Source organism: Anolis carolinensis, chromosome 3 (assembly GCF_035594765.1).
Source record: "Anolis carolinensis isolate JA03-04 chromosome 3, rAnoCar3.1.pri, whole genome shotgun sequence".
NCBI lineage: Eukaryota > Metazoa > Chordata > Lepidosauria > Squamata > Dactyloidae > Anolis > Anolis carolinensis.
This window is the reverse complement of record NC_085843.1, coordinates 53,752,071-53,764,609: the sequence shown is the minus strand read 5'-3', so window position 1 is coordinate 53,764,609 and position 12,539 is coordinate 53,752,071. Positions and strand designations below refer to the sequence as shown.

The window sequence follows — 12,539 nt, the reverse complement described above, 5'->3', positions numbered from 1 at the left end:
TTTTAAAAGGAGAGAAAACTGTTTGTTACATGCCCCTAACTTTTTTCTCTGGCATTATCCACAGGTCAAAGCAAAATCCATAATTTGTCCCTCAAACCTGTCCTCTACTAATTCATGAAGTCAACGTATACACAAGTACATATGGTGCTATATGTCATGAGTAAGATATTTGGTTAGATATGACACTGACCAGGGACTGGTAACATACATGATGTGAAAATCAGTAGAATCATAGAGATGGAAGGGACCTTGACAGTCCATTCCCTGTCAAGAAGCAGGAAAATCCCATTCAAAGCACCCCTGAAAGATGGTCATCTAGCCTCTGCTTAAAAGCCTTCACCACACACTGGGGCAGAGAGTTCCAGTGCTGAACAGCTCTCACAGTGAGGAAGTTCTTCCTAATGTTTAGGTGGAATCTCCTTTCCTATAGTTTGATGCCACTGTTCCGCGTCCTAGTCTCCAGGGCAGCAGAAAACAAGCTTGTTCCCTTATTAGTAAGGCCCTGGTTTTCTAAAGTGGAGAATCTAGTTTCACAGAAAGCCACCGCTGAAGGGAAGCACCTGAAAATACTGTTACAGGCTAAGTTACCTCTTGGAGATGAGAATAGAGCAAGGGCTCTAGGCAATGTCGAAAAGGTGGGGCTTATTAATTTAAGTACCTCCGATGAATGTAAGAAATCCTTTTGATGAAAATCTACATATAATACTAACATATAGAGAGGAGAGAAGGGCAGTGGCAGAGATGGGCCAATTAGAGCGAGAGAAATGCCCTCATTTGACAAGAAATCTACCTCTAACAACTTTTCCTTCATTTTTCTTCATTTGCTTCCAGGACTAACAAACAGTTCTGGTTGGGGACAATGGGCGATGGAGAGGGATGGTTATGTGGAAAATTGCCAGGGAGGGAAAATGCTGAACATCAACTTGCACCTACTAGTTCTCCCTTATAAATGTCCAGTGATCTGTTTTACTTCATTCACCTTCCATTTGGTTAACAGAACAAAAACATTAAAATGATACTACTACTGTAAATATCCATCTTCTATGTAAGAGATAAGCAGTTTGAGCTGCTCATTGACCTTAATAAAGTGAACTTGAACTTGTGCTAAGCAGTTTTTCCAGAACCAAAGACCAAATGTTAATGCTATAACATGGGACAAAGGACTGGGGACAATATTTACAATATTTTGAAATCGTTTGTAAGTAATATAAATCATTTTTTTTAAAAAAAAAACCCTCTAAGGGCCCTTCCAGACAGGCCCTATATCCCAGGATCTGATCCGAGGTTTTCTGCTTTAAACTGGATTATATGAGTCTGCACTGCCAGATAATCTGGGATAAACAGAAAACCTGGGATCGGATCCTGGATTATAGGGCCTGTCTGGAAGGGCAGACTTAAGTCTTAAAGCAAGGGCTCTGATTTTGAGAAAGTGGGATCAAATTAAAACATACAAACTATTAGTATAAGCTTGGTGGCAAATTGCTATCTCATACTGAAAATGCTAACTTCCTCTTGTAATGCACACAATTAAATCTTCAACGGCTGTCTAAGCATTTGACCAAGAACACTTCCCTAACTTTGTTCTTTATAACAATCCCTCGGATGTGTAAAGAGAGAGCCCATCCCCTCTCTTCCTTTATTAAACTGTCACACCCACATCATGTACACAGTCTGTTTGCAGTGTTAAGTTGCAATGCTTAGAACTGAAAGGGACACAAAGCACTTAAGATGAACAGCATTGTGTATTGTACTGCCAACATAAATGGGTGGCTATGGGAAAAGGAAGCTGTGAATACTTTGGGGGACTATGTCAGTATACAGGCAGTCCCCGAGTTACAAACATTCGCCTTACATACAACTCATAGTTAAGAATGGGCTGAATCTACAGGAAGAAATCTACACCTAGGAAGGGAAATTTACTCATGGGGGAAAGGTGCTCCACTGAAGCTGTATCACAACAAGCTAAATTTTTCCACAACAAGCCAAATTTTTCAAAATTACAGGGGCAGAAGGTCACTCATTCCATTTATGGAAATATTGAACAGATTAAAAGCTCTTGTTGTGAATATTGCTTGGACCCAATCCTGCATCTCTGCAATTTACCTCCACATTTCTGGATTATGTGTTCACAGATGAATTATTTTTGGATTGCAACTTTCACTGGAAGCTAAACACAGAATCATGCTGGATGATTTATAAATGCCTAGACTAGTGTTCTCTTACATAAAAAAAATAACATTTACGATTTTTGCTTATATTCATGGTTTTACCACTTTCGTAAGGGTCCTGTGCTTCAAGCTGTACAATTGTGTCAGGACAACTGTAGAGCATTTTAAAAGTAATTTCCAATTCTCAAATATATTGGTGCTTTACTTTTCAGATTCATGCTTAGACATTCTGCTATTCTTCAATTCTGACAATGACCAAAGCCATTGGGAAAGGGACTCTGGGAAATTTGGTTTTAACAAAACTGAATAAAGTTTAAGTGAAATAGTTCTAAACTGTTGTTTTTGTGAACTGAGATACTAGGCATTTCTGATGCAAAGCACTGAAAACAAAATCAGTATTTGCCATACCCATCTTGATCAGCTTAATAATAATAATAATAATAATAATAATAATAATAATAATTATTATTATTATTATTATTATTATTATTATTATTTATAACCCGCCCTATCTACTTGAGGGGACCCAGGGCAGTTTCCAGCAAAAGTAACAAAGTGGGAAACATTCAATGCCCAAAACAAACAAATGACAAATCAAAACAATCTCAATATAAAATTGTAAAACTGACTGGAAAAATAACTGAAGATTAAACTAAAGATTAATTATTAAACTTAAATAAACACAATGTAACACATCATCATTTATTTTTATGTTTGCATGGAAAGAAAATAGAAATGGTCTGCCTTATGACTATAAGAGACCACTATTAAAATAATATCTAAATGCATAGAAAACTTTTATTTTGCTTTTTTGTACAATTAAAATAAATTAAAATAAATGTTTCATTAGTATTTAATCTTTTCTAGGCTTAGTGAAACAATAGTAAACCCACAAACATTTCACTGATCAAAATCATCAGATTTTTGCTATTAAAACTCCATGATTCCCCCACCCCCCAAACTCTGCCCAGATTTCCTATCTAACAATAAAAATCTATATTATTGCCTAAAATAATAAAAAAGAAACAATCTAATATGCAGTACATATGAACAGCAGAATATTTTATTTTTGCACAGATCAGTAGGTCAAACCTGAGCACTAGGATTATGGCAGATTACATAGATTTCTCTTATGGCATCTGTCATGCATAGCAATTTATATTAATAGAAACTATGCATTGAACAAATAGGTCAAATGAAATTTCCAACATGCTTTTAAAACTAAAAGTATTCCCATTGCAACAACATATTCGGAAAGATTAGGTTTGGTGAGAAATAAACAATTACATCACAGAGGAAGAGCAGGGACAATTCCTAAGTACTACATATATTCTAAAATAAAATAAAATATTGACCTTAATGCTTAACACATAGTGGCCTATATTGCATATGGCCATAGTTCTAGCACTTTAAAATAAAAATATGCAAATACTTGTGTTATTTAGAATGCGAAGTCTGTAGAGATTTGTTATTAACTGCCAGCAAGTTGACTTAATGGAGACCCTATGAATAAGAGACTTCCAAGTCACCCTTATCAATAACAGCCTCTTTCAGATCTCACAAACTTAGGGTCGTGACTTCCTTGACCGAGGTCATTAATCTGCCATGCAGTATTCCTCGTTTCCTGTTGTCTTCATCTCCTAAGAATTATTGTCTTTTCTAACGAATCACATCTTCTTATAGTATGTCCAAAGTATGACAGCCTCAGCTTAATTAGTTTAGTCATCTTGGCATTTAAAGAGTTGCTCTAGGACAGTGGTTCCCAACCTTTGGGCCTCTAGGTGTTTTGGACTTCAGCTCCCACACTTCCTAACAGCTGGTAGGATATTTGGGATTTCTGGGAATTGAAGTCCAAAACACCTTCAAATACTCTATTTGATCATCCATTAAAATTGCCATTTGGCTACGTGTTTCCTAACAATATGGCTCAAATTTAATCACACAGAGACCAGATTACAGAGAAATGGAAACCTGTTATGGTTAATACATAGTAAACTAAATAAAATATTGTGTTGAATTTAAAAGGAGTGGGTTTTATTCCCCAAGTGTTTACACTTTAAAACAATGGACAATGAGAAAACAGGAAGAAGGGGGAAATCAAGGCAAGCAAGATATGAATGAGGGCTTTTAACTGTATTTAAAAGCTTAAAATAAAATCAGACCATTAATGACAAAGCTGATTTGAACACAACAGTTAAGTCAACTGAAAGCCAGTCCTAATAGAGATTACACACACACACATACACAAATACACATATTTAGTTTTCCATAAATTATATAAAATGCATCTATACGTAACATATTTTTAAAAACGTTCAGTTGTAAAAATAGTATGAAAGGAATGCTTGATCAAAAACAATCAATCCACATCAGGCATGTGCTACAAACATAACATGGCTCAAGTATGGAACATCTGCTAAACACTTTAAAGGCTGGCGTACAGTGAAATCTATTAACATAATCTGAATCAAATGGTGCCCTCAAAAGATTTCAAAGGACTCATTAACACTGAATATAGTGCTATAGTACTTTATTTGGTAATTCACAGAATAGGCAGGAGGGAAGTTCAGACATTTTTTCTGTGTTACTCTGAAGATTGCTATTCAGGTTTGTATTTTGTCAATGAAAATCAGAAGACTCAAACTCATTCACATGCATCACAAGCAACAAGGTATCAAATATTGTCTCTCGAAACAGTAAGATATTCATACCAATTTAATGGGGGGAATTTACAAATGCAACTGAGATACCCATTTTTATGCCTTCAGCTGAGTGTGAACCTGTATAAAGTGGATGAATCTCTCTATCTGAGACCTAATAGTGCTATTCCAACCCACGGCCAGTGTTCCTGATATCTGCAGACTTTGCTTTAACATTCATTTTAATATGTCCAGTGCAATTCAAAAACAACTTCCACATAAAATCCAGTATTCCTCTTCTATACGATAAACAGGGATGAATATTCCAATTTGGAGCATGAAAACAAAATCCTAGTAAGTAAATTGTTCATTCTGTTAGCGTAGAGCTCCTCCTAGAAGTCAATATGACTCAACCAAGACTGTCGTACTTTGGACTGATTATGAAAAGACAAGACTCACTAGAAAAGACAATGCTTGTTAATAGGAAAAGATGGACTGACCCCATTACATGGCTGTGAATCTGCAAGTTTACTGACAGTAGGGTGACTTGAAGGTCTTTCATTCATAGAGTCATCATAGGTTGAAGTTGACTTGATGGCATTCAACAGCAACCAATGTGGGATAGAGCAACCAAAATAATCTGAAGAATGAACTGACCTTTAATTTAGTGAACTTTTAATTTAGCAAAAAACAAAACAAAAAGCAAATAAGAGGGCACAGAATATAGGTCTATAAAACCTAGCATGGTACAGTGAAAGTTGATAGGGAGATACCTTATTTTCTTTCATAACACTAGACCCTGAGATAATACAAATGAAGCAGAATGGTAGGAGATTCAGGATGGATACAAGGAAACTGGGTTTCTGTGAGTTTTCTGGGCTATATGGTCATGTTCCAGAAGCATTCCCTCCTAACGTTTCTCCCGCATCAGGAGAGAACATCAGGAGAGAATGCTTCTGAAACATGGCCATACGAGGTGAAAAATTCACAGCAACTCAGTGATTCTGGCCATGAAAGCCTTCGACAACACATAAAAGGAAGCTGTTCCTCACAAGGCACATAATTTCAATAGCACATGATGTTATTAAGATAACCATCAACTTGAACGTATTCAAAACAGGATTAGACAGATTCATTAAGGCCAACTATCAATGGTTATTAGCTGTGATGACTATATATTATTTTGGGAGCCTGAGGGAGTCTGCCTCTGAATATCAGGCGCTACTGAATGCGAAGGTACTCTGTGCTCATGTTCTGAGCAGGCTCCACAGAGGCATGTGGTTAACCTCCAGGAAAACAGAGTGCTAGACTATGTAGGCTAGTGGTCTGATCCTAATCTGAATATTTCTATACTGCAAATACATAGCTCAATTCTAAAGGTTAAATCTATTTCGGTCGCTATTTTTAAAAAGGAAATCTTCTAAAAGTTGTTGTCTTCTTCACTGTACACTGTATTGAACAGGAAGCAATATACTGTATATACTTGAGTATAAGCTAAGTTTTTCAGCCCCTTTATACTTGAGTGAGGGTCCTGGTCGGCTTATATTTGGGTCAACTTATACTCGAGTATATAAGTAATCAGAGTTGGACAGTCTTATCTGAAATTACAGTTTTAATATTCAAAATATTAAATATTCAAAAACATTTAACCTACTGATGCCTCAATTGATGTAATTTTATTGGTATCTATTTTTATTTTTGAAATTTACCAGAAGTTTTCCCAGTTTTTTGTGGTAAAATAAGGTGCCTCTGCTGATATCCAGGTCAGCTTATACTCAAGTATATATGGTACTAATACTGAAAGCAAAACAATTAAAAGTATCATTCTGTTAAGGGATTCTTCTTTCAACCAAAAGAAGATTGAGAGCACTATCTTTAAGAAACCACTTTAAGATATGTAATTTCCTATTCCTCAAAGAAAGTATCATTGCGAATTAATAGTTTGGCTGTGGGGAGGAACTATCCTTTAAAAATATTAGTTCTCTCAGATTTTCACTATGTAATATTTACTTATGTTATGTAATCCATAGGCAATAAATATCTAATCTCAGAAGTTAAGCAAGATCAGCTCTGGTTAGGACTTGGATAGGATATAGACAATGAACACCAGGAGCTATAGGCTATATTTTAGCAGAAGGAACTGGCAAAACCACCTCTTGAGTAATCCATGCCAAAGAAAACTCTATGAAATTAATAGCTTCACCATAAGTAAATATACTCTAAATAAAAAAACAAACCAACAAATAAGTTGACAAGCAACCTGAAGACAACATATGCAATATTTATCTTTAATATTTATCTATGTCACTGGGTAGCCATTATATAAAGGAACCCAAGCAAATCTTTCCATACCTGGGTCACTACATTACATTCTAATTGAATATTTTGTATATGTGATTTTACTGTTACATGCTGCCTAGATTAAGCAATTTAAATATACCAGAATTATGTGGATTTGTCCATGTCCGAAGTCCTCAATAGGGATAAGTTAACTTAGTCAGCAATGTGAATATAAACAGTGGCCTGCAAATTAAATCCTATGTTTTGAAGACTGTCTCAGAACATCCAGGAGCCAGTCTGCAATTCTCCACTGGAGAAATATTCACTTCCTTCTGCGAAGGCATAGCTTGGTTAGGATACTATTATTACAAGTTTCAAGGCTTCCTCTTTTAACAGACAAAAAGTTGCTTTACGCTACTGAAATCTATGCTCTGAAGTGACAATCTTTTCTCCCAACTGCATATGGGGAGGTGTGCAGGAAGGAATAACATATTTAATTCTTGGGGAAGTTATTAAACTATAAGAATATGGAATATCAATCACTGCAGAACCCCCAAATCTAGAGGAAGGCGTATGATTATTATGTTTGTTTGTTTTTTTCCGTGTCAGGGGCAACCGGAGTTGCTTCTGGAGTGAGAGAATTGGCCGTCTGCAAGGATGTTGCCCAGGGGACGCCCGGATGTTTTGATTTTTTACCATCCTTGTGGGAGGCTTCTCTCATGTCCCCGCATGGAGCTGGAGCTGAAAGAGGGAGCTCATCCGCGCTCTCCCCGGTTGGGATTCGAACCTGGCAGCTTTCAGGTCAGCAAGCCAACCTTCAAGTCACGAAGCTTTTATCCCCTAGGCCACCGGAGGTACCATATGTGAAAGCATTAGATCAACCATAAAATAAGAGCTGCAGTGGCGCAATGGATTAAACCCTTGTGCCGGCTGAACTGCTGGCCTGAACATCTGAAGGTTGGTGGTTGAAATCCGCAAGACAGGGTGAGCTCCCATCTGTCAGCTCTGGCTTCCCATGCAGGGCATGAGAAGCCTCCCACAGGATGGTAAAAAATCTGGGCATTCCCTGGGCAACGTCTCTGTAGATGGCCAATTATCTAACACCAGAAGTGACTCACTTCTGACACAGTAAAAAAAAACCCATATAATAAATCCCAGAAAAACATATATTCACATGAAATATATTATTTGCCCTGCTATTTTTTCAGGTCCTTTCAGACAGGCCCTATATCCCAGGATCAGATCCCAGCTTTAAACTGGATTATATGAGTCCGCGCTGCCAGATAATCTGGGATGTCGGTTTTACTCCTCTCACTTATTTCAAGTAACGTGGAATCTGCAGTATTAGGATTTCTCAGGGCACTTCTACACAGCTATATAACCCAGAATATCAAGGCAGGAAAACCCACAATATCAGCTTTGAACTGGGTTATCTGAGGGCCCTTCCAGACAGGCCCTATATCCCAGGATCTGATTCCAGGTTTTCTGCTTCAAACTGGATAAGTCCTCACTGCCAGATAATCTGGGATAAACAGAAAACCTGGGATCAGATCCTGGGCTATAGGGCCTGTCTAGAAGGGCTTAGAGTCCATACTGCCATATATTCCAGTTGAAAGCAAATAATGTGGGATTTTATTCAGATGTGTGGAAGGGGCCTAAGATATGTCATGTCCTATTCTTCAAAGAAAGTTATCATTGTGAATTAATAGTTTGTTTTTTTTGGGGGGGGGACTATCCTATAAAAATATTTTCTCTCAATGTTTCACTATGTAATATTTACTCACGCTAAATAACTTAAAGGCAATAAATTCCATCTGATATCATAAGTTAAGCAAGGTCAGCCCTGGTTAGGACTTGTTTGGGATATAAACACCAGGTGCTGTAGGCTATATTTTGGAAGAAGGTGTAAGTATTCCTTAATATATAATACGTATATAGTCTGGGATAAATAAATCCCAGACTATATATTATTCTGGGATATATTGTATGGTTGATCTTCTAATGCTTTCACATATGGTACCAAAGTTGTTAATCATCATACACCTTCCTCTGGATTTGGGGTTTCTGCAGTGGTTGACTTTATTTGGGTGTGTGGAGGTGGCTTTACTTTATATTAAGTTTTTCAAACACTCCTTGCTGACCAGAGTATGTTGCCGCTTCACAGGGGTGCTCTATCCAATGCTTCCAACATTTCAATGGATTTAAAAACCTGCATTTTCTCTGAGAGCCCTTCCACACAGCCATATAACCCAGAATATGAAGGTAGAAAATCCAACATGATTTGCTTTGAACTGGGGGCCCTTCCACACAGCCCTATATCCCAGAATATGAAGGTAAAAAATCCCATATGATTTCCTTTGAACTGGAATCTATGTCAGTGTGGACTCAGATAACCCAGTTCAAAGCAGATATTGTGGGCTTTTCTGCCTTGATATTCTGGATTATATGGCTGTGTGGAAGGGCCCTTGGCTATCTGAGGGCCCTCTCAAACAGGCCCTATATCACAGGATCTGATCCCAGGTTTCTGCTTCGAACTGGATTATGTGAGTCCTCACTGCCAGATAATCTGGGACAAACAGAAAACGTGGGATCAGATTCTGGGATACAGGGCCTGTTTGGAAGGGCCCTGGGTCCACAGTGCCATATATTCCAGTTCAAAGCAGAATATATATTATTTTGGGATTTATGTTATGGTTGATCTTCTAATGCTTCCACATATGGTACCAAAGCTGTTAAACATCATGTGCCTTCCTCTGGATTTGGGAGTTCTGCAGTGGCTGATATTATACAGCTGTGCGGATTTCATTCAGCTGTGTGGCCTTACTTTCTATAAAGTTTTCCAAACACTCCTTGCTGTTTTGAGTGTGTCGCAGCTTCACAGGAGCGCTCTGCCCAATGCTTCCAACATTTCACTTGAAAAGCCCACGTTTTCTCTGAGTGTGAGGGAAGAGCTCAAGAGAAACCAACCCACCAGACATGGGTGCCACTTTTGCACTGCGAGGGGAGTCCTGGAAGTTGTAGTTCGGGGAGGCACCAGCTCTGCACTTTGGCAGAGGAAGCTGAAGACTTTGTCAAACTACCATTCCAACGCTGCCCTGGCACTGAGCGAGCTAGGGCGGGGAAAGCGGTCTCATACCGCATCAAGTTCCACAGTGCAGAGATGCGAAGTGCGGAGACATGAGGAAGGATGGATAAAAGAAAGAGAGAAAAGAGGAAACAAGGAAGAGGCCAAACCGGGGGTCTGTTTGTTCTCTGTGGCCGGCCTCTGCTTGCCCTTCCTACCTGCCTTCGCCCTGGGCGGAGGGCGGCGCGGCTTTGTCCCCTTCCTCCTTGGAGGCGCTCCGGGAGAAGAGTCGGGAGAAGCTGTTCTGCCAGAAGGAGCCCGTCCTCCTCCGGCTGTTGGCTCCGGACATCTCGCCAGGAAGGAAAGAAAAAAAGGATCCCACAAGCAGAACCTGGCGGGTTCTCTCCGCCGTTCCCTCCGTTCCGCCTCGGCTCTTAGCCCATGGCTCCAAAGAGGCGGCCGAAGCCCAGCGCCGGGCTTAGAGAGGTTTCCCTCCTCCTCCTCCTTCCTCCCTGCCCTTTCTGTGGGAGGCGGGCGCGGCTGCCCGGCTTCCTCGGCCCACGAGGAGGAGCCAAGTCCCGAAGCGCCCGCCTCCGTCTTGGGAAGCCCGCCTTCCCGCCTTCCCAGCCGGGTTTGGGCGCGCCGCTCTCGCCCCCGCCTTCCTCTTTTCCTCTTCAACCCCAGCCAAGAAGTTCAGGTCCGTCAAGAAGGAGACCCACGCCCCTCAAGCCCCTGAGAGCGCCGCCACTAAAACGGGCCTGGGCCAACTTGGGCCCTCCAGGTGTTTTGGACCCCCAACTCCCACCATTCCTAAGAGCCGGTAGTCTACATAGGAACCACTGCGGAGGAAAGGAGCAGCGGGGATCAGGTTCAACCCCCCCCCCCCCCGAAATTTTTCAGGTTAAAAAACCCTGGTTTACTGTTGAATTTTAACTGGTTAATAAAATCCCCATGCTAAGTTTATGAGACGCAAAAAATTAAAGAGTTCCGCCAGGCACTCTCTCAAGCAGATATTGACAGGTCTGTAGCGGGGGGGGGGGGGGGGGGGGGGTCAGGGTTCAACCCCACCCCCGCCCGAAATTCAAAAAAAAATACCCTGAAATATTTTTCTGGCTACGGCCCTGGCGGGGATCATGCACAAAACTGGTATTTTGTTCATAAGGTGTTACACGTTTCATTAATTTATATTTCTTCTTTGCTGCCACCAATTAATATTCAGGTTTCTTTAGCTGCCACCATTTTATTACACCTCAGCCGCCACCTCTGTCAGGATTTTAGACTGACAGGCCACCTCTTTGTTGGGATGTTCAGGAAGACGCACAAACTCTTCAGATGAAGAAAAACAAGAGCATGATGTTTATTTATATTGGAACAATAACAATGCGTAGTGGTTTCAATAAAAGATTACGCTTTACTCTTATAAAGAATGGTTTTATAACTTGAATTCTATTGAGATATGTTCCTTCATACAGGAGTACAGTTCAGGTCTATGAAACCCTTTTAAAAACTTTTTCTCCTGTTGTTTGAAACCAGCACTCTAAACTATAGAGTCTTAATATAGTTCTTAGTCCTTTCCTGAGGGCTCTTAACTATATTCCTCAAAGAGGTTTCCTTTTAAAAACACAGTTCCCAAAACTGTATCTTCAAACACCAACCAACTCTCTAACTGAAAGAGCAATTCTCTGGCTGCCTAGCTCCAACTGTCACTTTGGCTCCGCCCATCTCCAATGGCAAAGAACTCCCTCCATTTACATCAGCCAATCAGACTGCACTTCCAGTAATGGCTGCCTGATGTTCCTCCCCTTTGCTCTGTTTAGCTTTTGCAAACAAGGCCTGAAGCTACCTGTACAACAACCTTGTAAGGTAGGCTAATCCATTACAACCACCAAACGCAGCATCGCCCAAACACGAATCAAGGAAGCTTCTGATGACCACCTTTACCCCCAACTTCCTCTCCAAGCACCACACTAACTTACAGAGTGAACCTTGTATATGAAATTAGTAGGCCAACCAGGGAAATCTACTAAACCATTTGGGTTGCCTCTTTTTATCCACCAGAAATATATATTCTGGCAATGAAGTCTGTGGATTTTGCACTAATTGAGCTTTCACTTGTTCATCAGAAACAGTCTTGTTCATATAAAGTCCAAGGTCTAGTAATGACACAGCTTCTTCTCTTTGCTCCTGTTCCATTGTTTCTTTGCCATTGTTTATTTGGCAGGGCTTCAACTATGGACGCTTCCACTATGTCAGCTATTGCTGCTATTGCAATGTAAATTGGTAGAAAGGTAAGTAATGATAGGGCGAATAATCAAAATTTGACTGAGACAGTGCTTGTAGTTCTGGAGGGGCGCTAAATTTTGCTTCTCATAGACTTGGCAGAGGGGT

The 12,539-nt window shown here is 40.0% G+C and overlaps 1 protein-coding gene across 1 annotated transcript in view; it reads right to left on the bottom strand.

The window, feature by feature from the left end:
- The window catches only part of crybg3 (crystallin beta-gamma domain containing 3), a 75,784-nt gene extending 65,083 nt beyond the window's left edge, over positions 1-10,701 (bottom strand). Inside the window, exon 1 of the mRNA XM_003219109.4 lies at positions 10,370-10,701. Coding sequence (XP_003219157.2) covers positions 10,370-10,500 — 131 coding nt within the window. The 5' untranslated portion in view covers positions 10,501-10,701. The remainder of the gene's footprint in view (positions 1-10,369) is intronic.
- Positions 10,702-12,539: the final 1,838 nt, after the last annotated feature.